At 38.1% G+C, this 25,913-nt stretch overlaps 1 protein-coding gene across 2 annotated transcripts in view; it reads right to left on the bottom strand.

Annotated features, from left to right (window-relative positions):
• The window catches only part of LOC121389001 (zona pellucida sperm-binding protein 3 receptor-like), a 30,917-nt gene that overhangs the window by 17 nt on the left and 4,987 nt on the right, over positions 1-25,913 (bottom strand). The window contains exons 3-11 of one of the 2 annotated variants that reach the window (XM_041520589.1): positions 19,811-19,987; positions 18,107-18,289; positions 17,493-17,675; positions 16,457-16,639; positions 15,849-16,031; positions 7,249-7,516; positions 6,658-6,837; positions 4,809-4,950; positions 1-537 (exon numbers count right to left, since the gene is read on the bottom strand). The exon at positions 1-537 is cut by the window's left edge and continues 17 nt beyond it. In XM_041520589.1, coding sequence (XP_041376523.1) covers positions 6,672-6,837; positions 7,249-7,516; positions 15,849-16,031; positions 16,457-16,639; positions 17,493-17,675; positions 18,107-18,289; positions 19,811-19,987 — 1,343 coding nt within the window. In that variant the 3' untranslated portion in view covers positions 1-537; positions 4,809-4,950; positions 6,658-6,671. The remainder of the gene's footprint in view (positions 538-4,808; positions 4,951-6,657; positions 6,838-7,248; positions 7,517-15,848; positions 16,032-16,456; positions 16,640-17,492; positions 17,676-18,106; positions 18,290-19,810; positions 19,988-25,913) is intronic. The other variant, XM_041520590.1, reaches the window with a different exon arrangement.

The raw sequence follows: 25,913 nt of genomic DNA, 5'->3' as shown, positions 1-25,913 counted from the left end.
ACTCATGTTTCACTCAGTTGTAACTTTATCCAAATGTGTTACAGGTTTGTAGATTAACTAAACTTAGTGTTAATTTTCACGGGTTGAAACTAGGGTATGTCACTTTAAAGTCTGATGTATATGGTCCGGGCCAGGGGGGAGGGTAAGTTGGAGGTGGGCGGAATTTGGAATACGAATTTAGTAATTAGTTCAAAGACCGAAAACCAAAATGAGCTACAAACATTTAAGTCCAAACAATAAAATTAGAGTGCTCGACCGAAAAGGTTTTAAGGTGATTTGAGCAATTTAGACGGGCTGCCAAAAAAAAAACAGCGTTGGACTTTACAAAAAAAATAAACAAACATTTTGAACTGCGGCCAAAACGTTTTAAGTCCAACTAAGCCAAAAAAAGGAGGTTGCTGTCCTAGGTTAAGGTTGCGCAGCGGGACTCATGGCGAGTTGATGGGCTGTTCGAAGTTGAAGTTGCATCAGAAAACAGCTCTGAATCCCCATGAGTCTAAGAACAAGTCGGTATGACGGCACTGGCACTGGGTGGTGCTGAAAGTAACACAAAACAACACAATGAATGATTCATCCATTTAACACGTGCTTTGGCAGTTCAAGCACGTCTGTTTTAGACACACCTTCCTATGGAGTTCTCCGGTTCAATGCGTCCAAGATAGACATAACACAAAATAAAGAAATCCAACGCACGCAGATGATTAGAAGTGCTCGGGCAAACAATGTAGCCATTTTGACTGTTTGTCTCATTTTATCTTTAAATATTTGGTTGAAATGTGCACTGAACATTAGCCCCAACACAAATTGAATGAATGAATGAATGAATGAATGTTTAACAAAACCCCAGCACAAAAATACACATCGGCTATTGGGTGTCAAACACAGGTAAGTTCATGAATATAATTTTCATTAAAAATAAAAATTACTATATAATTATGTAAACCCACAGTGTAAAGACCTGTCAAAACTAAGTGTGGCGGATAGTGGAAGTAATAAAGAAATGATAGGGATGCGAGTTTAAATATGCTTCAGCACATTTTAAACAACGGCCGTATGATTACTGTGACATTTGGTCTAAACAGCGAGAGAAGAAATCCGACATCGCCACAATAGCTACTTGACCGGCTTCGGTGGCGCAGTGGCAGTCTAATTAAAATTAGCTTCACTATTACATGTGGATCTAACAGCAGCCCGTTGGAGCTCATGTCCAGTTGACCTTTCATTCGACTAATCAAAACCTTACTTGCAAAATCATGCCAGTGATTTGAAAAGAATTTGAAAACATTCGAGTTTATGCCGAGGGTATACGAAATGATTCGGGTGAATTACGAAGTATGCCGGAAATTAATTGCAATATAAAATTTTATATAAAATTCGTTTCAAGACGAAAAAAAACCCCGTGATGGTATAGCCATAAAATCTGTTTATACTAGTATACAATCCAGAGTTTATTACTGCACTTTTCCCCCCGTTTTTTCAATGTTGAAATAGACAAACAAGTTCGCCTATTGCATAAATAGTCTCGACCGATATTTTTAGAATTTGTATGCTCCCGAATAACGTTATAAAAGGCGAAGTGTAATTGGTCGATATTTAAATTGTTATCTATAGATGAAATGTCACCTGCACACGGGAGTCAACGCAATGCTGTTAGATCTACTGGTGAGACCAGTAGAGCTAATTTTAATCAGATTGGCTAACCAGTCGGACTTAAGGCTGGCTGGTATAGGGTCCGCAGCCCGGTACCTGCACCAACCCAGCGCGTAAAAGTAATTCACTAATTGTCAACAAACATAGTATGTGTCTATTTACTCTTGTATCGACAACATTGTAAAAGTTATAAATAAATGAATAACATTTCTGTTGAACTGTAATTTACAAATGTTATGAATAAAATGTTCTGTCATTGGTTTTAAGTGACTGACGTTACCAAAACTGATATAGATAACTGAAAACTAACACAATCAACCTCTTCTTATTTGAATACAAGTACGATCACAGGTAACAAATCTGTTAATATTGAAAATTAAACTTGATATGTAACTCTGTATGGTGAAGATATATACACCAAGTTCAGCTTAGTATATATATTGAGGCATTATGGAAACTCAAAATGGAACAGATGGAAAGTCGCCTAAAAGAGGGAGTCGAAAACTATAATCCCCTCAGTTTGGACCGATCGAGGACTAACACGCGTCTGCAATCCCAACATACATTTTATTTGACATATACATGTAGTAATGTAATTTTATTCCCTATGTGAACTATTTCCAAATATTCCACATTTAACTATCAATCACAAATAAAATAATAAATTAATGGAATAAATAAGAATGGATATCCACCTTTCCGATGGAATTTCCAGATTTCATTTCATTTCAACTTTCGTGCTTACATCCATTTAAGGTTCAAGCATGCTGTCCTGGGCACACACCTCAGCTATATAGGATGTCTGTCCAGGACAATGGGTTAGTTGTTAGTGGTTAGTAAGAGAGAAGAAGGTGTAATGGCCTTACACCGACACATAGAGCCCCCAAGAACTCGATCTGGGTTGGAGCCGGTACTGGGCTGCGAACCCTGTACTTCAGCAGCCTGTAGTCCGATGGCCTCACCACTTCGCCACCGAGGCCGGTGAATTTCCAGATGGCAAATTACAATATTTATTTCTGTTTTAACTGTCAGTGATACATTGAAGGTGTTTATTTTTGTTTTTTAAGTATTTCATCCTTGCCAGAAAAAAAACCCAATTGTGTAATAGTCCACAGCACACGAGAGTGAGACACTTAGATATGGTGGCATAGGTAAAATTTCTTATTATTATTAATTTGTGGAGAGAGAAACATTGGCCAGCAGTCGGCGTGTGTCTAAATACGCAGACCCTTGTTTTAGCCCGACAAAATGGACACCAAGTTTGGTTAATCTGGATAAAGTTATAATAGAGTGCAACTGAAGTCTGTGAGGTGTAAACGGGAATATAACGTCTGCAAATGGACTAGAGTTTACCTCGATAATGGTTACTCCTCAGACGAACGTGCGTTTTTACAATTATGAAAAATGTATTTCGGGGTATTACAAAAACCTGGATGACCAGAAACACTTCCGATGTATGAAAATAGATAATCTAAACAATAAAATATAAGCAGCTTCTAATTTTAATTATAATAACGGCTCTAATAGTAAAAAATACGTCATAGTGTTTAAAAACTAGGGTCTGTCGCTTTAACACTAGTAATCTCAAATTAACGACAACACTCGATTCATTTGATGACAGGGACCATTAAAAGATTATTTATTTTTAGCATTATTATAGTTACCTATATATTACCTATTATATGCATGTATACTTCAAGGGGTAGTACAGCGCTTGCTCGATGCGCGGTCGGTGTGGGATCGATCCCCGTCAGTTAGCCCATTGGGCTATTTCTCGTTCCAGCCAGTGCACCACGACTGGTATATCAAAGACCGTGGTATGTACTACCCTGTCTGTGGGATGGTGTATATAAAAGAACCCTTGCTGCTAATCGAAAAGAGTAGACCATGAAGTTGCGACAGCGGGTTTCCTCTCTCAAAATCTGTGTGGTCCTTAACCATATATCTGACGACATATAACCGTAAATTTAATGTGTTGAGTGCGTCGTTAAATAAAACATTTCTTTTTTCCTTTTTGTATACTTCATATTTAAACTTCTTGGTCATTACAGTAAAGGTTGTATAATTAGATAGTAATGCAACTTTAGAAATACATTTAAACAAATACAGTTTAGGTGGTGGTGGTAATTATTCATAAAAAAAGTATGGATTGGGTTTTACATTAAGTGACCACAGCAACATGTCGACAAAATAAACACAGTGTTGATGACATTACAAAACTGCTTTTGCTGTGACAAACGATACACTTTCACGTAGTAATAAAATATCACTCTGCCGTGGAAATTGCAAGTCGTTAATTGTATTAAGACAGATAAACAAAAGTTTGATTTGTTTTACGACACCACTAGAGCACATTGATTTATTAACCATCGGCTATTGGATGTCAAACATTTGGTAATTTTTGTCATATAGTCTCAGAGAGGAAACCCGCTACGTTTTTCCATTAGTAGCAAGGGATCTTTTATATGCACCGTCATAGACAGGGCAGCACATACCACGGCCTTTGATATACCAGTCGTGGTGCACTGGCTGGAACACGAAATAGACCAATGGGCCCACCGACGGGGATCAATCACAAACCGACCATGCATCAAGCGAGCGCTTTACCACTGGGTTACGTCACGCCCCATAGATAAACAATGACCAGAAGAATATGTGGTACTTTTATAAAACAACAAAAAACAAACAAAACCCCAAACAAAACAAAACAACCAAAAACAACACAAAACAAAACGTAGGTAAGAAATAAGAAGGGCAAACAAAAGAAGAGCATTGATAATTAAAACTGAGTTTGATGTTGAGATTTTGTTTGGTTTAGATTTTTTGCGAGGGTGTGTTTGTTTTGTTTTGCTTGATTTTTGTTGTTGTAACAACTGTTGTTTATTTTCGTCTGTTGGTTTTCTTTATGGGTATGTTTTATTAATTTTATTATTAGTTTGGAGGGTTTGTTTGTTTGTTTGTGTGTGTTTGCTTGTTATTGTTGTTGTTTTTTGTTTGTTGTTTTTTCTGGGGTTTTTTTGTGTGGGATTATGTTTTGGTGGGGGGGGGGGGGGGGGGGTGCTGGTATTTCGTTTTTTTTATTGTGTTTTGTTTCTGTTTTCTTTTATTGTAGTTTTGTAGTGTTTGTGTTTAGCTAAAGCCATATTAACTGTAGTTACCAGTCGATCCGATAATTAACAACATCTCTTTAATAGGCAAACATCTGCCGCAAAATCCTCCACACAGTAAGTCAATTTTTGTACCATCCGCGTTACGGACCGTCTGACCCCAGGCTCTCCAACCAACCACAGGAAACGGCAGCTATAATGATAATAATAATCATTTGATATTACAAACACATTAAGTCATTTGTGACAAAATAAAACAAAATAAAAACACATTACAGAACATTGTTTAATCAATAGTCAGCTGCTACATGTGGTCTACAGAAGGATAGATTAAATCAGCATTTAGTATTGGTACCGGCCTCGGTGGCGTCGTGGCAGGCCATCGGTCTACAGGCTGGTAGGTACTGGGTTCGGATCCCAGTAGAGGCATGGGATTTTTAATCCAGATACCAACTCCAAACCCTGAGTGAGTGCCCCGCAAGGCTCAATGGGTAGGTGTAAACCACTTGCACCGACCAGTGATCCATAACTGGTTCAACAAAGACCATGGTTTGTGCTATCCTGCCTGGGGGAAGCGCAAATAAAAGATCCCTTGCTGCTAATCGGAAGCGTAGCCCATGTAGTGGCGACAGCGGGTTTCCTCTCAAAATCTGTGTGGTCCTTAACCATATGTCTGACGCCATATAACCCTAAATAAAATGTGTTGAGTGCGTCGTTAAATAAAACATTTCTTTCTTTCTTTCGTATTGGTTACCAGCTATGAGTATTTTACATGCATTGTTCTACAGACAGGACTTGGCACACCACAGCTGTTGAAACAACAATCCTGGTGTGACAATAGAATTGAAAATAAACCATTGGGGAGCCACCAAAATTTAATATGTTTTTCAGTGATGCACTGCACAACAAGTGCGCATTCAAACCACTGCCGATCCGCACACCTCTACTGTAATGGAGATACGGTTTGTTTGTGTGTTTTGTTTTATTTGTTTGTTTGACCGAACAGCGTTAAAACCAAGGGCATTCGGGTCTTTTTGGGAGATTTTCGGGATGTTTAATAATACCCAGAATGTCCAACCAGGATCTGAACGCCCGTGTTAAAACGAATGCTGTCCAACACGCCCCAAAACCAGCTCGCCCTCTACCAACTTGCCCCAACAGTTGGTCAACTAACCCCAAACGGTTTAGTGAATTCTATTATTTCCTTAGTATAAAACAGAGATATAAAGCAGTCTCGATGGACCTCGGGTGATTATTGCCACAAACATATTAGAAATGTGCGACTTCTTGATCAGGCGTCTGACTTAGTATACAGTTGTGAATAAAGCAGTCTTTTGGACCTCCCTTTATTCTTAACAGTTGGTCATAGGAAAACCCCAATCAGTAAACTAAGCATTGCATATGTAAGCTATGGAGTCTCTAGTGTCGGTATAGAAACAGAGATATAAAGCAGTCTCGATGGACCTCGGGTGGTCATTGCCACAAACAGTAGAAATGTGCAACTTCTTGATCAGGCGTCTGACTGAAGTAGGACAGTTGTGAACAAGCAATGTTTTTTTTTTCTCTCCTTTTATTATTACGTTTTGTCATAGGCAAAACACCAATCAGTAAACTAAACATTGCATATGTAAACTATCGAGTCTAGCAGCTCCAAATTATCTGTGCCGGTCTAGTTACAGCAGACGAAAGCAATTTAACATAACTGACCATTGCTCCTAGCTGTTACTACTGTGACATTTACAACTTTGAACTCCCAGTGAATATTCCGGCGTGAACTATATTACAATTCCGTCAAATGTAATATATAGAGGATTCGTCAAGCGTATTTTTAATATGGAAAATATCAACAGAGTCTTTGTTAATCGGTATTTGTCGAGGCTCTGCTCCTGTTAAAACTAACCGTTGGATCGACAATTAGCCCAGTTCCAGTCGTGTCAATATTAAATGTTCCTTTTGGTCCACATGCCGCTCTGATGTTATTTTCATGTAATGAGTAACAATCTTCTGCATGACCGTAATCGCTTGGTATGCCGAAAACTGTAACTGCAAATGTTCTGTCTGTTCGGTCGACTTCCATTGTCTGCAATGAAAATAACTTTCTTAAAGATCTAGTAAGGGGAATAATTTGAAGAAATACATATAATTGGTATTAATCATTGTACATACATACTTTTCTCTCAAAGACCTTTTGTTGTAATTGTAATTTTTGAAATAAATAAAAGCGCAAAACTTTATTAGCCCATACAATTTCTGCTCGAACCGATGGACGTTTGGGGGATTTGACACTATGTTTTATTATTACTGCATATTACGTAGATGTGCGGAACGTGTTTGGGATTCATACTACTCTTAACCCTACTACTGATCTTACTGCTGTTGCATCTGATTTAATAATAATAGTCACTGATATGGCCGTAACTGCTGTCGTTCCTGTTGTTGGTCGTGGTGCCAAAAATAACTAAATCTTCTATATCGTATTTCTCGTATGTACCTGAATGTTGACTCGAATTTTATTGTAGCGAGTCTCCCCACCACCTTTTGATTCGCCTGGGGATACCTCTCCTCCACAAGTCCGGTTGGATTGGGTGGCTTGTACGCTACATTTACAGTATTCAAGGTCACATATTCGATGGCGCCGCTGTTCATATTACGACAGTAGATCTTAGCTTTTGTAGTTCCATAAGGAGCCGGGTAAATCCAGTATTCACCATCTCCGTACTGACTGTTACACGCCTTCACTTCAGAACATGATCGGATTACTGAAATGTGACACATTAATTACCAGAACATATATCACAGTAGTACGTCATGTGATGTCAACGAAAGTCAAACTTTATATGTGTTCATCTGCTTCCTCGCCTATGCAACATATTGCTGTCTCCCATAATTATAATCTCCACTTGTAATGGCACAATTTGACACCCAATTGCTTAACATTAATATACACTTTCACTAATTACCCCAATCCAGTACCGCCACGCCTGAACGCTAACCTAGTACACATACAAACGCCTACAAGCACGCACAAACGCATCCATTAATATGGATTTGTAAATATTTCAACTAAAAATAGCAGACAAAAGTGTAAGTCAAATGAATTACAAGATAAACATGTTCTATCCATTAAGGCACTTACATGTGCAAACTACACTTGTCCACGTAGCACCAATCTGACATGTGATAGAAGTAACGCCATTCTGAGCGTTAGACCCTGAATTACATGCATACTGCAAGGTAGCTCCGAAAGCTGTTGAAACTAATGATGGGTTAAATTGTTGATTACTATTTGCAAAGACAAGAAGACTGGGGCACTCTGGTCCTCAAAAAAATGTAAAGTAAGATGTTTATATATATTCACTGATCTAGTTTTGTTTCTAACAATGTTTACTATAAATTTAGAACGTATTATAAAGCTAAGACCTATATATTTCCGCTAAATAAAACCAATGTACCATTTTTTAAAAGGACTAATATAAAGTTTCTATGAAACCACCTAGTAGTGCCCTGAATTGTAATAAATTACCTGAATTATAATACTTGCCTTGAATTGTAATAAAAAAAAACTGCCCTGAATTGTAATACTGACTTGAATTGTCATAAAACTGTCCTGAATTGTAATAAACTAGCTGACTTGAATTGTAACAAAGAATTGCCCTGATTTCTAATAACCAGGGCTGCCTTGAACTGTAAGAAGATACCGACTTGAATTGTAATAACACAAAAATGGAAAGGAACGTGTGCTTAATGACACCGCACCGCATTTCTTCAATTTGAGGCTGTTGAGTTTATTGTATTTAAGACGATCATTACTGCCACACGGGCTTCTTTCGACTATCAGCAAATACGTCTATGGACCGACTGCGCTATTTGTCATTTCAGTCAGTGCTCCACAACTGGCATAGTATGTATTATCCTGTCTATATGATGGTGCATATAAAAGATCCCTTGCTGTTAATCGCTAAGAATAACACAAGGAGTGGAGGCAACATGTTTTCTATCTTAGTATCTTTGTAGCCTTTAACCATGTCGGGGGCGGGATCTAGCTCAGTCGATAAGAGCGCTCGCCTGAGGTGCATCGGTCACAGGATCAAATCCGCTTGGTGGAACAATTCTCTCATATTGCCGTCCGAGCCAGTGCCCCACGACTGGTATATTTGAAGGCCGTGGTATGTACTGTCCTGTCTATGGATATCACTTGGTACTAATGGACAAATTTAGTGCGGTTTTTTTTACTACGTGTCACAATGACCAAATGTTTGAAATTCAGTAGCCGATAATTAATAAATCAATGTACTCTAGTAGTGTCGTTAAATGAAACAAACTTTCTTTCTTCTCCACACTCGCCTATACCAAGTATCACAGCCATAATTTAGGCCTAGATATCCAAAGTACTATACAAAGTATATGGTTTGTTATTATGTATGTGTATGTGTATGTCTGTGTGCGTGTGCGGGTGTGCGGGTGCGTGCGTATGTGTGTTTAATTATGTAAAGTCAAACCTATATTAGTCGGCCTCCCAAGGGAGTAAAAATTGTGGCCTTTTAAGAAAAGTGGCTGCTTCATACAGGTCAGTTTGTTCTATATTAGACGATTAGGGAGTACAATAAGGTGGCATTTAGGATAAATGGCTGCTCAACAGATGTTTGACTGTTATGTCTCTGGGTTGTGCTGGGCAGGGAATCCCTTACCAGCTATTCAACCGTTATAACTCTGTACCTTTGGACATTTTTACCGGAACTAATTTTGTAACTGCATACCATTGGTAGATCAATGGGATAGGACTATAGCACCAATCACCCACGACACATAAATTAGCCATGTTGTCTTACTCTTATACATGTATATATATTTTAAAATTATTTATTCAGTTAATAATAGCATAACGGAAATTATGTTTTACACCACTAGATAACATAAAATAAAATATGTGTGACATTTATTGTAGTGTATACATGGGCCATTTTGAATTAAACTTGGTACCTTCCCTTAAATATTAGCATGTTATCCGCAATAGTTTGTTGGAATTTGTGTATGTATGTATGTATGTATGTGTGTGTGTGTGTGTGTGTGCGGGGGTGGGTGGGGTGCATGCATATAGCTGAGTTAAAGGACATCCTTTTATGGATGCCTCAATAGCTCAGAAGGTATCGTGGCAAGTCTGCAATTTGCGGGCGATTCGGTGGCACAGGGTCGAGTCCCAGCAACGGCATGGAACAATTCGTGAGGCCAGAAAGGATTTAATTATCACCTGCGCCAGTGCGTTAATAACTATGCATGTAACAGTCAACCTCGACATACATACAATATATAGACATTCATACATCAATACATATATACATACACACAATAACACATACGCACATGCACACATATGACTAAAATTCAATCAGTTAATACTTTAAGAAGAAGAAATGCTTTATTTAAAGATGCACTATACTCATTTTATTACAGTAACATGGCGTCGGACATATGGTTAAGAACCACACAGATAATGAGAGGAGAAATCTAATGCCGCCACGTTATGGGCTACTCCTACTGAATAACAATAAGTGGTCTTTTATATGCACTTACTCGCAGACGGGGCACTACATACCACACGCTTTGGTATATACCAGTCGTTTTGCACAGGTTTGAACGAAAAATGTCCAGTGGTAGCCAGCTCTATCGAGTAGGTTCCATCCTGCGACCCAAACACCTCAGGTGAGAGCTCTACCGACTGAGCTTAAATCCCGCGCCTGTATATAATTTAATAATCCAATTTTGTTCAAACTGTTCATTAATAAACTTATCTTCCTTGTTACACGGGTTTTTTTCCATACATATTTACGTGGGTTTTTTTTATGGCTTTCTGGCAGAAAATAATTGAAGGTAAATACTAAAAACATCACAGACCATAAATTGTCGTATTAGAGGGATTGGGTTTGGAAATATTTTGAAATTAGACACTGCATTTTGTCCACTTTGACACAGTTTGGACAGCAGTTTCCATATGGCGATTTATACAAAATTACAATGTCACACATGCTATACATATATTAAGTGGCAAGATTTAAGGGTACGTAATGTTACCATCAGTACCCTGTGTTAAAATCTCAGATAGTGTCCACCTCCAAGCCCATTACAAAAGAGGAAGAGGCATTGCAAATATTCCAGACTTTCTGCAAGGTCAGAAGACTTCAGTAGCATCATGGCGTTTAGATATGGCAGCATGAGATGTATTTCGATTTTTTCAAAATTACAAGAAGCTGCCATTCTGGAATTTCTTTGTTTTACAATATCTGAGCACATTTTAAATTACGGCTGTTTGGTATCGAACATATGGTTGTGACACTTGGTCTAGATAGTGAGGGAAGAAATCTGCTCCCACTACATTAGATATTTCTACCGGAAAACAGTAACTAATATTTACATGCACAGACATAATATCAACTAACACGGTATTTAATATATAGTAATCATGGTTACTGGTTGTGACGAGAAAAAAATCCAATGAGTCCACCGAGGAGGCTCGATCACCCATAAATAAATATATATAACCCATAAAACACCTGAGGTTATTCTGAAATGGTCCAATTCGCTATTGTGAATGAATGAATGAATGTTTAACGACACCCCAGCACGAAAAATACATCGGCTATTGGGTGTCAAACTATGGTAAATGCAAAACATTAAATGATGAACCGCATCAATATAAAAATTCAATAGTCAAATAAAAACACAGATTAAAGAACTGCAAAAATATAAATATCACGGCTATTGTGTGTTCCATAGCTGGTATATGAAACGTCGTTGTATACACTATTTGTGAGTGCGAGTAACACACCTATTTGCTGATAGTCGAAAGGAGAAGCCTATGTGGCAGTATTGATTGTCTTAAATATAATAAACTCAAAAGCCTCAAATTGAGGAAATGCTGTGTGGTGTCGTTCAAGCACACATACCTTTCCATTTTTGAAAATCGGTACCTTATTACAATTCAAAGCAGCTCTGGTTTTTACAAATCAGGGCAATTCTTTGTTACAATTCAAGTCAGCTAGTTTATTACAATTCAGGGCAGTTTTATTATAATTCAAGTCAGTATTACAATTCAGGGCACTTTTTATTATAATTCAAGGAAGGTATTACAATTCAGGTAATTTATTACAATTCAGGGCACAACACACCTAGACAACATACTAAGAAAACTGATACAGGTTGAAACGAGATTTAATAGACAAATGAAAAACCAAGAACCAGAACTCACAAATAATAATACATTTCCTTTAGCTAGCAAAGGAAAGAAAGTTTGAAATATACTTTATGCCATATCTTTGCAACCAGTTAAAATAAAAACATGAATGAGGGGTCTGTTTTTTTATGCATTTTAATACATGAGAAATCTGTTTTTGCCATCTATAGATCGAAACAGTGAAATGGAACCAAGATAGCAGCCATATATGTGCAAAACAATGACGGCTATTGACATACAATATTGTACTATATACTGTACTATAAGTCTTGCAATTTGTTGCTGCCTTTTGTTGCTGTACCTTACTTGGCAGTAATGTGTTGGTCGAGGCTAGACTGTATACAATCTGTACTTTCAAAGTTTCCTGACAACAGATCCCGAGGAAAGGCCAGTATTGTACTCGGCAGCTACTCGGCTTGGCGAGGCATACCGTAGATACATCAACCAAAGCATGGAGAAAAGGAAGGAGCTAAGTGAAACTGTCAGATAAGTAATGACGGTATTCGAGTCCAGAGATATTATGAAGAAGCTAGCCGAATTCGGAGGAAATGCAAACAAGATGCAACACTTTGTTCTGAACTACAAGAAACAGTTTGAAATGATCCTTCTACTGCACATGGAAAGCATAGAGTCTCTTACAAAGTATTTCTTCGCTCATGATCATAAAAACTATGCTCGCTTGCTTCCTCTGTATATTTCGACGATGCAGGAAACTGAAAGACAACATCCAGACATCTATGCAGAATTCATGAAAGGAAACTTCTGTGTGACGAAAGGTGTGGCTGGCTTCACTTCAATAGCTCCAGACCATGGGATTGACAAGTTCTTCCTCATAGCACCAGAGCTGTCCAAATTACTGCACGAATCTGTAACAGAATACGCCATTGACAACAATGACAAAAGAACACAACACCATGAAATCGCAGGTGGGAAGCTCTCTCGAATGATGAAGAATGCTTGTAAACTGACTGACGTATTCCGTGAACATGGAAACCCATTCATGGCAACTGAAGATCAGGACGAGATTCACAATCTTCTTACAAAGGACGTTATGACTGAAAAAGTGTCGAAAGACATCTTGGAACGAGACCAGATTTGACAACGCATGTTTGTGGAATTCGTCATTGAATGCCTGACAGAAGGACGACTTTGTTGGGGGTGTGGTGGGGGTGTGGTGTGTGTATGGCAAAATAGCGAAGAAGCAGCTCAAAACATTCACGACCTCAAATGCCATGATAGAAGTGAATGCGGGCGGAAAGCTAGCAAAGATCAAAGAGGAGCATGGACTGTTGCAAAACCTCATCGTCATCTCAAGAAGTCGAGCATAGCATGGTCTAAAGGAATGCATAGGTACCTATGGATTTGGCATAGTACCACAATCTCTATTTGCATCAGATCGAACAGTCTTGTCATACACACTCCAGCCATAGAAACGTCCACGACTAATGCCTCTGACAACAAAAATGTCCAAGAGATAGAAGCATCAGAGATTACATATGCCCCAGACGTAGCAACAGAAGCCATAGCAGAAAGCGATGACACCTTACCAAAGTATAAAGTGATAATTGTCGATGGCATGGCCTTCGTGAATGCAATATCTAAGACCGACCAAATCAGGACATGCAACGATTTTGTACAAGTCTTTCTCGACCATCCCAGCAACATGGCCGGCAGTTACGATGACGTGAGGTTGGTATTCGACAGATATCTCGACAGCTCCCACAAAGAACAAATGAGAGGAAAACGGACAAAGAGAAAATCGACATATTACCATGTCAAGGACACTACTTTAATCCAGAATATTTTTCTGAAGGATTTCCTCTCGAATATCAAGACAAAAGCAGAACTTACAATTTAACCTAGCTGCAAAGAATACAGGTCATAGCAAGAGTCCAAAAAGCCAATTGAAGAAATTCATCATTACATCAGGGACAGACATTAAGGGCAACACTTGTGTTCCAACTGCCCTTCTGACACCTTACTCCTGCTGCATGCTCTTTCAATTAACAAAAATGCAGAGGTTGTCATGCATCTCCCGACACTGATGTTTTCCTTCTGATGGTCCAAATGTACCCATGACTACCCAGTGATATATGCTTCCTTACATGGAAGAGAAACCTCAAGAAAAACATACCAGTCCAACCAGTGTATGACAAGTTAGGACAAAGACATGCTTCAGCAATATTAGGCTTCCATGCTCTAACAGGATTGGACATGTCTAGACGATTTGCTGGGAGAACCAAAGAGTGGTGCTTCAAAGTGTTTATGGGGTGTAATGATGACATACTTAATGATTTGGAATCTTTAAGGTACCGAGACCTATCGCAAGAAGTATACTACCAGTTAGAATGATTCGTCTGTCAATTATACAAGTCCAGAGTGTACATCAAAGTGATCGAGCTTCACTTGTTCTTGTACTCCAATCGCGCAGCTGAGGGAAAGAGTCTTTCCCCAATGACTGGCTCACTAACACTGCATATTTAATGGGCACATTACATAGCAATGATTTGGAGAAAGGCTGGAGAAAGCCATCCACGCCTCCCGTCTCCTGTCGATTGTGGATGGGAGTATAACATGACTAGACATCATTATTTTTCAGTAAGATGTCTGAATCCTCCAGCCCCTGCAGCTGTGATGAACTTGGTAAAGTGTGGATGCAAACGTGGATGCACGGGGACATGTAGCTGTCGGAATAACAATATTCCAAGCACAGAAGTGTGTGGCTGTGTGAACTTCAGCTGCAGCAACCAAGCTAACTCAGATGATCTAGCTATGAGGGACATGGATGAAAATGAATGAGTTGATGATGAAAAAGCTTCTATCCTAGATGTGTTTCTATCATAGAGTTAGTCTGTTCCGATTGAATGTTTGAACAGAAGTGTGTGACTGTGTGAACTTCAGTTGCAACAACCAAGCTAACTCAGATGATCTAGCTATGAAAGACATGGATGAGGATGAATGAGTTGATGATGAAAATATTCATATAGATGTATTCATATTATCTATATGGAATTTGTTTGTTCAGATTAAATGCTTGAAGAAAATAAATTGGTTTCTTTCCTTCATGTTCCACTTTGTGGACTGCCAACCACCGCTATTTTTTACACATATATGGCTCCATCTGGGTTCCACTGGCCTCGGTGCCGTCGTGGCAGGCCATCGGTCTACAGGCTGGTAGGTACTGGGTTCGGATCCCAGTCGAGGCATGGGATTTTTAATCCGGATACCAACTCCAAACCCTGAGTGAGTGCTCCGCAAGGCTCAATGGGTAGGTGTAAACCACTTGCACCGACCAGTGATCCATAACTGGTTCAACAAAGGCCATGGTTTGTGCTATCCTGCCTGTGGGAAGCGCAAATAAAAGATCCCTTGCTGCTATTCGGAAGAGTAGCCCATGTAGTGGCGACAGCGGGTTTCCTCTCAAAATCTGTGTGGTCCTTAACCATATGTCTGACGCCATATAACCGTAAATAAAATGTGTTGAGTGTGTCATTAAATAAAACATTTCTTTCTTTCTTTCTTTCCATCTGGGTTCCATTTCATTTTGTCGATCTATAGATGGCAAAAACAGATTTCTTATGTATTAAAACGAATAAAAAGACCCCCTCATTCATGTCTTTATGTTAACTGTTTGCAAAGGGATATGGCATAAAGTATATTTCATGACTTCTAAGGTGGCCATCTTGGATTTATTCAATTTATTCACGGTTAGAAGTCGAGAAAAAGTTTCCACCCTATTTATAATAATATAATGCAGAATAAAGTGGTAGTTCACTTTTTACAAACATTTTAAACGAACCTTTTTTCTATACGACATAAAGGCCTACACTAATAAGAATTAAAATAGTTAACAAGTTACTTACGTTTACAAACTATGCTTGTCCACGAGGCGCCTAGACCACAGGTGACGGTTGTGATACCATTTTCAGCGACAAACCCTGATTTACATTGGTACTGCAAGGTAGTTCCGTACACTGTGGAAACTGCTGATCGGACAAATTGTTCATTGCTGTTTGCTATGTTGGGAGGACTGGGACAGTCTGGTCCTAAAAATTAAAAGTCAGCTGTTTTTAATAAACGTGTAGATCTAGAACGCCAAGTCAAAAGAATATCGCTATTTGGTCTGTAGGACTGCCGTTCGTTAGTACTTTACATGATGGCACTTTGAGGGAGGACTGCAATCCTAAAACTGTTTTGACACATTTAAACTACTTATTATAAAAGCCTGTCCTTTGCATATAGCATAAAACCATTCTAGACCAAATGATTGTTTGCTAGCAACTATATCAGTTGTTAGATCTATCTGCGATTATTAAAAATACACTGTAACAGTTATAGTTAATTGCAATGAACGGATGTCCTTGCATAATAATAATAATAATAATCAGAATCAGAATCATAAATAATAATGATGATGATTTCTTTTTTAAAGAACAACTAAGAAGCCCAGTATAGTTCACTGGTCACCTACGTTTACAAACTATGCTTGTCCACGAGGCGCCTAGACGACAGGTGACGGTTGTGATACCATTTTCAGCGACAAACCCTGATTTACACTGATACTGCAAGGTAGCTCCGTATACTGTAGAAGCTGTTGATCGGACAAATTGTTCATTGCTGTTTGCTATGACAGGAGGACTGGGGCAGTCTGGTCCTGAAAATGTAAAGTCAGACGTCTAAATAAATTCACTGGTCTAGTTTTGTTTCTAACAATGTTTACTATAAAGCTAAGACTTATATATTTCCACTAGATAAAACCAATTTCCATCGTCAATAATGTTAATGATTTTCCAATAGAAATGATAGAAAGTTTCTATGAAACCACCTAGACAACATACTCATAAAACTGGTACAGAGTGTATACTACCAAATCCAATCCCATAGACGACAATAGTAACATATGTGGCTAAAATTCCTTCCTGCAGCGTATCAGTCAACATGAACACCATGGGTATAAATACTACCACCCCTCTACCCTTAAAGTGAATCAGAAAAATGTGGGGGTCAGCTGCTCATTTCAGGAATAACAAGTAGCGTTTATGACTACCCAAATTCTGCACAAAATTTTAGTACTTTTTTACAGGTACCCTGTACATATTTCAAGCACAATGTTATTAGACACAGTGATACTAGATGAAATAAAATTGCATACATTTTTGGCACAAATGAAACTAATTGTTTTTGCAACCAACACACTCATATGTATCATCAATCAAAATACTTGTGATGTTAACTGCTCTGTATAAAGTTGCACCTCGAACTTTGACCCAGCCGGAAATTATTTGGTTTAGTATTACCTACAGGTTAAAACAAGATTGAATTGACTAACAGGTGAAAAATCAAGAACTAGAAATCAGAAAGAATAATACATGTTTCCTTTATCAAGCAAATAAAGCATAAAGTTTAAGAAAGAAACAGATAAGAGTGACTTTCACCAAGTAGTAAATAAGACCATTGGCCAAGTTTCCTATTACACTTTAATAATTATATTGGTTTCGGTCACTTACGTTTACAAACTAGGCTTGTCCATGTAGCACCTACACCACAGGTGATGGTTGTGACACCATTTTCAGCGACAAACCCTGATTTACATTGGTACTTCAAGGTAGTTCCGTACACTGTGGAAACTGCTGATCGGACAAATTGTTCATTGCTGTTTGCTATGTTGGGAGGACTGGGACAGTCTGGTCCTAAAAATTAAAAGTCAGCTGTTTTTAATAAACGTGTAGATCTAGAACGCCAAGTCAAAAGAATATCGCTATTTGGTCTGTAGGACTGCCGTTCGTTAGTACTTTACATGATGGCACTTTGAGGGAGGACTGCAATCCTAAAACTGTTTTGACACATTTAAACTACTTATTATAAAAGCCTGTCCTTTGCATATAGCATAAAACCATTCTAGACCAAATGATTGTTTGCTAGCAACTATATCAGTTGTTAGATCTATCTGCGATTATTAAAAATACACTGTAACAGTTATGGTTAATTGCAATGAACGGATGTCCTTGCATAATAATAATAATCAGAATCAGAATCAGAATCATAAATAATAATGATGATGATGATGATTTCTTTTTTAAAGAACAACTAAGAAGTCCAGTATAGTTCACTGGTCACTTACGTTTACAAATTATGCTTGTCCATGTGGCGTCTACACCACAAGTGACGGCTGTGACACCATTTTCAGCGACAAACCCTGATTTACATTCATACTGTAAAGTAGCTCCATACACTGTGGAAACTGTTGATCGCACAAACTGTTCATTGCTGTTTGCTATGACAGGAGGAATGGGGCAATCTGGTCCTAAAAATGTAAAGTCACATGTTTTAATAAAGTTGTAGATCCAGTTTTGTCATAACATTTTTTTCCTTTTACATTCGGCATATATATTGTTAAACTGCAAGGTTTCTCCGTACACTGGTTAACTGTTGATGGGTCAAATAGTTGATTGCTATTTGCAAAGGCAAGGAGGCTGGAGCAGTTTGGTCCTGGAGATATAAAGCATGATAAACTCACCCGAATCCCGTCTACTACCTTGTCAGTGCAGAAGCTTCTTTTGCCCGAATGTCTCCATCCATTGTGTCTAAACGAGTAACTTTGCTCCAGCAGTTGGGGGATTATCTCCCGTTCCCCCACTCCGCCCCTTACGCTGATGCTACCCCCTCCAAAAATAAATGTCAAAAACATACAGAAACATTACTATAAAGCCCACAAAAACAAACAGTCATAATTTATGTCTTCAATTATAATAGCTCAACATTTTGTTTCAACTGATGCATTTAAGTTTAAATATTTCCCATTCAGCATTAAATGTTGAATTTAAATTATACATTCCACCATTCAGACTTCATTCACTCCACCCTCTTCTACTACAAGCAATGTTTGGTTTTGTTGGGAGGGGGTGGGTAATCAAAATTAGGCAGAATATTGACTCGAGTAAATATAGAATATCAGGTTACTACGTTTTGATATGGTGGTTATTTGGCGAGGCCTGTTACACCGTTATTGAACCGAGCCAAATAACCACGATATCAAAAGGTAGTTAATCTGATATTTTTTACCATGCAACCCTTTTCAAGTAATATTTTTGTAATATGTTTCAGTCAAAAGTGGTATAGAAACTATTAGTGTTATCATGTAGAAACTACTACCGAAGTCAGACAATAGCAGGTGCCCGAAAACATCTTGGGAGTGGCATAGCCAGCCTAAACGTTATGTGTTTCCAAATTTTAAATATTTTGATTATATTTCAAAGTCTGTTGTGTTACAACATTACAATTTGTTTACCTTTTTCTGTGATAATAAACTCAAGTTTATGTGTGACCTGAAGATCTACATCACTGGCTGCTAGTGACTGTAAACATTCTTTTTGCTTTTTTTGTTTCAAAATGTTAATTCAAAATGCTGGCTAGTTCCGAATGGGAGCGAATAATGGAGAATTGAAAAATAAAAAGTAATTTGATGTTACAGGAAGTGTAAATATTACATTTATTTATGCAGTTCAACAATTATTGCTGCAAATGGATGTTTGAAAAATGAGAAAACGATCTACCTGAAAATTGAGCAAACATCCGCCATGCCCACAACTCATTTCCTAGTGACATGATAACACTTCCTAGTGACAAGATAATACTTTGAATTATCAGGTAGGGGTTATCAGGTCAATAGCAAGCCTGGTTGCATGATAAATAAGAATATTTAGGTCCTTTTTATCTTAACAATCTTTTATACCGAAGTATGTTAATATTAGAATACAAGAAAAAAAAGGAAATAAATGTGCTATGGAATATTGTATTCATAATAAATGTGTTAAAAATATCTTACGTTTACAAACTATGTTTGTCCAGGTGGCGCTGACTTGGCAGGTTATAGTTGTAAGATCATTGTCAGGTACAAACCCTGTCTTACAGGTATACTGCAAGGACGTCCCCTGAGATCTAGAAGCAGTTGATGCGACAAATAGTTGATTACCATTTGGTATGTCAGGAGGACTGGGGCAGTCTGGAATAAAACAGAATAGTAGATATGTCATCAATTATAGATCTTCATAAATGGAATTGAACACCTATGTTTATAGGTTGTCGTTGTTTTAATACACAGTAAACATTTGATACTAGTCATTAATACATGTAGAAGGAATTGTAGTGGTTATGGACGTCTGATATAATAGTTGAACTATTTGCCAAGTGTTGGTGATATTGGTACTTCTATTTGTAAAACTGATGGTCACAACAGTAACAGTATTTGTAATGGAAGTAGAGTATGCAGAGCTGTATAGTAGTAGTAGTAGTAGTAGTAGTAGTAGTAGTAGTAGTAGTAGTAGTAGTAGTAGTAGTAGTAGTAGTAGTAGTAGTAGTAGTAGTAGTAGTAGTAGTAGTAGTAGAAGTAGTAGTAGTAGTAATCCTGGGAATCAGATAAATGTAAAGTATACCAATCAATCACTTTTATCTTTCAATAAAGTCAAAACAAACAAGTATCAACATGTAACAATATTATTTAATTATAATAGTTAATAGTCACACATGTGACATTGCATCTCAGTGCAATTACATTTATACTATAGCCTCTTTGGTAACACTTACATATTAGTCCGGGGGTTGAGGGGAGTCCTATGTGCAATCATATGTCCCCTCATTTTGACTCTTGGATCCTAGTAGGGGACCCCTGGGAGAGTGAAAAAAAACTTGGGTGGACATCGCAGATCATGGGTAGAAGGGGATATATTCAAGATGGTGTCCAATATAGCCACCATAACAGTAAATCAGGTATAACGTGCCAGAAAATGTAGCTAGATGGATAATGTTGGTGTCTTTACCTAGTGTTTCAGGGTCAAGTAATCAAATTAAACCATTTTTAACCCCGATACATTATTACATAATGGCGGAATCCAATATGTATGCCAATACGGCCGCTGCGTCATTGTTCCCTTGTAAATTTTGTATTGTGTCTTTACTTAGGTTTTCAGGAACAAGGAATCCATTGACACCATTCCTAATCCCAAGACATTATTATAAGATGTTAAAATCCAATATGACTGCCTAAATGGCAGCCACGTCATTGTTCTCTGTTTGTAACTTTTCACATACTTAGGCTAAATTAATAAGTTTTATGTCTTTATCTATGTTTTTGGAGTCAAGGAATCCATTAAGACTATTCCTAATCCCTAGACATTATTACAAGATGGCTAAATCCAATATGGCTGCCAATATGGCCGCTGCATCATTGTTCCCTTGTAACTTTTCGCATGTTGCACCGAAATTGTTAATTTTTGTGTCTTTACTTAGTTTTTCAAAAACACTGAATCTATTGAGACCATTCCTAATCCCAATACATTATTACAAGTTGGCGAAATCCAATGGTAAGTACAAGTAGGCCCCTATAACACTATTAAGCATGTTGGCCTAGATACTGATCGAACTGATCATCTATGTACTGCACTGAGGGCTGTAGAGTGTAGGCCATGGAAGCTGTGTGTTCAGTTGCAGCACTTTTACACTTATATGTAACCTTCCCATACAACTCACTTATGCTGGTAACAAATCGCAATTTCAAGGCCCGTATGACACTCCCTTTTTTTTTTTTTTTTACAAGATTCCAATGATCTTTCTGGGATTTCACTGAAGAGACGCAGGTCTGAACTTCGTGAGGACTTTGACGTGAATAAAGGCATCATTTGTCAAAAAGACACGGGTGAACCGACATGCAGAAATCCAGAATTGCAGAAGAAGATCATAGAAGCCGCACAAATTCGAAAGGACATTGTTTCAGTGAGACTAGAGAGGGTTGATCATGATCAGTTTGTGTATCATGTGAACAATAAATGTTATCAATCGTACACACATAAGACTCGAGTCGCCAATTGGTAGCAGAAGCATCGCAACCAGCTGAATCTGCTGCCGTCCAAGAAGAATTTCTCCCTGGACGTAATGAACGCCCTGCAACAAGGTCCAAAATTACCCTTAGATCTCTTCAGGGATATTAGACTTTATCTGGAACGCCATTATGACATTGAATTGAACATTTCGGTACCTACGGAAGCAAATAAATCTGTAATCGTATTTTTGCACCTGAAGACATGGCTGATGTCATTCGTTCAAGTGATCTGATTACCCAGTGTGCTGCAACAATTAGGCAAGCTATTCTGGACTTTGATTTGAAATTGCAGAACAAGTTTTGTGATTCTGTCTGAAGGAATCGTGGAATAATATGAAAATTATCCATCTAGCTCAATTCCCTGGCAAGTTATACCTGATTTAATGTTATGGTGGCCATCTTGGATGCCATCTTGAATTTAACCCCTTCTGCCCATGATCTGTGATGTCCACCCAAGCTTTTTTCTACTCTGCTAGGGGTCTCCTACTATGATCAAGAGTCAAAATGAGGGGACATATGATTGCACATAGGACTCCCCTCAGCCCCAGGACTATATATTGGATATTTCGGTTCAAAGTTCATTTCTTGGATAGTGCACGATTTCAACTTCACAGGCTTAAATCCCCTGGATAGGGTCCTACTGTAGACAAGTAGGGTTTGAATGTTCAATTCATCTCTTCAACGACTTTCTTCAATCTCTTAGGTTGCAGAACAATATTCTTTCTCCGAGTTTTTAGCTGGTAACGGCACTTAACGTCGGCTACATGGAGTGTCACTCTTGGATCATCTCTAAAATCTTCAATCAGTATAGGTTGCAGAACAATATTCTTTCTCTCAGCTTTTAGCTGGTAACAGCACTTAACGTCGGCTACACGGTGTGTCACTCTTGGATAATCTCTTCAACGACTTTCTTCAATCAGTATAGGTTGCAGAACAATATTCTTTCTCTGAGCTTTTAGCTGATAACGGCACCTAACGTCAGCTACATGGAGTGTCACTTTTGGATCATCTCTAAAATTTTCAATCAGTATAGGTTGCAGAACAATATTCTTTCTCTCAGCTTTTAGCTGGTAACGGCACTTAACGTCGGCTACACGGTGTGTCACTCTTGGATCATCTCTTAAACGACTTTCTTCAATCAGTATAGGTTGCAGAACAATATTATTTCTCTGAGCTTTTAGCTGATAACGGCCCTTAACGTCGGCTACACGGAGTGTCATGCCTGGATCATCTGACGCATACTTGAAACACCTTTATCTATATACTTTTGAACAGATGGTGGTTATGCATGTCTCTCGAGAACACTTACCTTGGTAAGCCTTATCAATGCCATTTATCGGCTCTCGGGATGTGTTGATTTCACTGCATTTCTCGACCAAAGTGGCACACACTTGTCAATTGGTTCATTCGGACTTCACTCATCGATGTTACATAATAGCGTTATCACTAGTTCACAGCATACCAGTATAATGTGTTACAGGGATGCTTTAACAAAATACATTTTAAATATGTACAATGTACAAGGGCTACAAAGAGGCTTTTTAATCTGACTAGTTACAGAAGAATGTAAAAATTATATAGTTTTTTATTATTATTATTAGTCATACATGACGTAGTTAGTAGTAGTAGTAGTAGTAGTAGTAGTAGTAGTAGCAGCAGTAGTAAATGGTGTTAATATATAAGTAGTAGTAAATGGTGTTAATATATAAGTAGTAGTAAATGGTGTTAATATATAAGTAGTAGTAAATGGTGTTAATATATAAGTAGTAGTAAATGGTGTTGATGTTGATACTTCTGTTCTAGCTGTAGGTGTCTACATATCATTTCTAAGATATCTTGGGACATGCTCATTGTTTGCGGATTTCAAACAATGTCATGGCATTATGGCACAAACGTTGTTCCATCAGGGTTATGATGTCCACGACATCTGGAGCCTATATCTACTAAATCGTATTCATAATCAGTTAGTATTGGATGTCAAACATTTAGTAATTCTGACAGTCTTCAGATCGATAAACGGAGATATGAATCCGTAGCGGATCCAGAAAATCCATTTAGCCTGTCACAGAAGTTGTTCCATCAGGACTATGATGTCCAGGGAATCCCGAGGGCATTCGAAATGTTTTATGGTAGACATATGGAGGCTATATCTGCTAAATATGATGGATCACTGACCAAAATGATGGCTGATGCTATTCCATATTTTGGACTTATGCATTCTTTTTCATCTCTTTGGTGAAACTTTTGCACACTTATTATTTTATCATCGTTTTTTATGAAGTGATAGACTTAACAGCGCTGCGGCAGCAGTACTTATGGCAGGTGCTTACGTGAACACCTGATATCATCAGCGTCATGACAGTAGTTTATGAGTGCATGTCATCACAGCTGCGCTTATTCTAATTAGATCCGTCCAGTGCTAGTTTTGATTTAGTAAACTAGTCTGGGAGTGGCAGTCCTCTTTGTGACGATCCAAGAAGAATAAGATATCCAGTAATAGATCTACTAATGGCTGTTCTCCTTTAGACGAGGCACTGGATTGAGAAGGAAGGAAATGTTTTATTTAACGACGCACTCAACACATTTTATTTACAGTTATATAGCGTCAGACATATGGTAAAGGACCACACAGATATTGAGAGAGGAAACCCGCTGTCGCCACTTTATGGGCTACTCTTTTCGATTAGCAGCAAGGGATCTTTTATATGCACCATCCCATAGACAGGGTAGCACATACTACGGCCCTTGATGTACCAGTCGTGGTGCACTGGCTGGAGCGAGAAATAGCACTATGGGCCCACTGACGGAGTTCGATCCCAAACCGACCGCGCATCAAGCGAGCGCTTTACCACTGAGCTAGGCACCGGATAGAGATTGCTGGAATCATCCACTAGTTTGCCAGATGCCCATTCGTCACCACATTGTGCCGAGATACAGTCCTGTTCATGTGTAACGGTTTTGTTAAGATTCAATCAATTACAGACTATACTTTTCTTATAAGGACCTTTTAAGTCGAATGAATACATTGCCAAACAAAAACAATGATACGGCAACTGGCATCAGTTGTCAATACAAGATCAAGTAAACAAATCTTCAGACCTTCACACCAGCCATGACATACCTTGGTACTACCTACACCAATTGTACCATAGATCCAGATTGAAGACAGGTGTATGCTATTGTAAGATGAGCTGCAATTGTCCCACATACATATCTTACAAGAATGTCCTACTAATCAAACCGAAGCATTGTTGCCTGAAAGTATACCTTTTAAAACTAAACTTTTAGGATCCGAAATGTTAAGCAAACTTCTGCCTTTTTTCTGTTTTTTTTTTTTTTTTTTTTTTTGTTGTTTGTTGTTTTTTATTGTTTTGTTGGGTTTTTTTTTTTTTTTTTTGGGGGGGGGGGGGGGGGGAAGAGACAGAAAACCAAAACAGCGGCTGTCATAGACTGATAATTATATATAGCTATATAGCTTATAATTGTATAGGTGTGTATGCCCTACTACAACAGTTCTGGTGTCTGCAATAAGACTTTGTGGTACAATTTCATGTTCAATATCCTAGCGTAATTTTACATTACATTTAGTTTGAGTAAAATGTATAATTTTTTATTTCCCTTTCTTTTTCTTTTTGAAACTAAAAACCGCTTCAGATATATTCGTTATAACAAAACGAAAAAAAATAAAAATAAAATGCAAATAAGAATTTAACACTGAAATGTTTCTAATGATTCAAGTCATGAACGTGATTATTATTATTATTATTATTATTATAATTATTATAGGAACGTACACATCTTTCGTATAAAAATAAATGTTCAAAGTGTTAAAGTTTGTTTTGCTTAACGATACCATTAGAACACATATATTTATTAATCATCGGCTATGACAATAGACAGGAAATCCACTACATGTTTCCTATTAGTAGCAATGGATCTTTTTTATGCACCATCCTACAGACAGGATAGCACATACCACGACCTTTGACATACCAGTCGTGGTGCACTGACTGGAATGAGAAATAGCCCAATGGGCCCACCTAAACGACTGCGA

This window comes from Gigantopelta aegis, chromosome 14, assembly GCF_016097555.1.
Source record: "Gigantopelta aegis isolate Gae_Host chromosome 14, Gae_host_genome, whole genome shotgun sequence".
NCBI classification, from domain to species: Eukaryota; Metazoa; Mollusca; class Gastropoda; order Neomphalida; family Peltospiridae; genus Gigantopelta; species Gigantopelta aegis.
The sequence above is the reverse complement of the archived record's forward strand: the minus strand, read 5'-3'. Positions and strand labels throughout refer to the sequence as shown.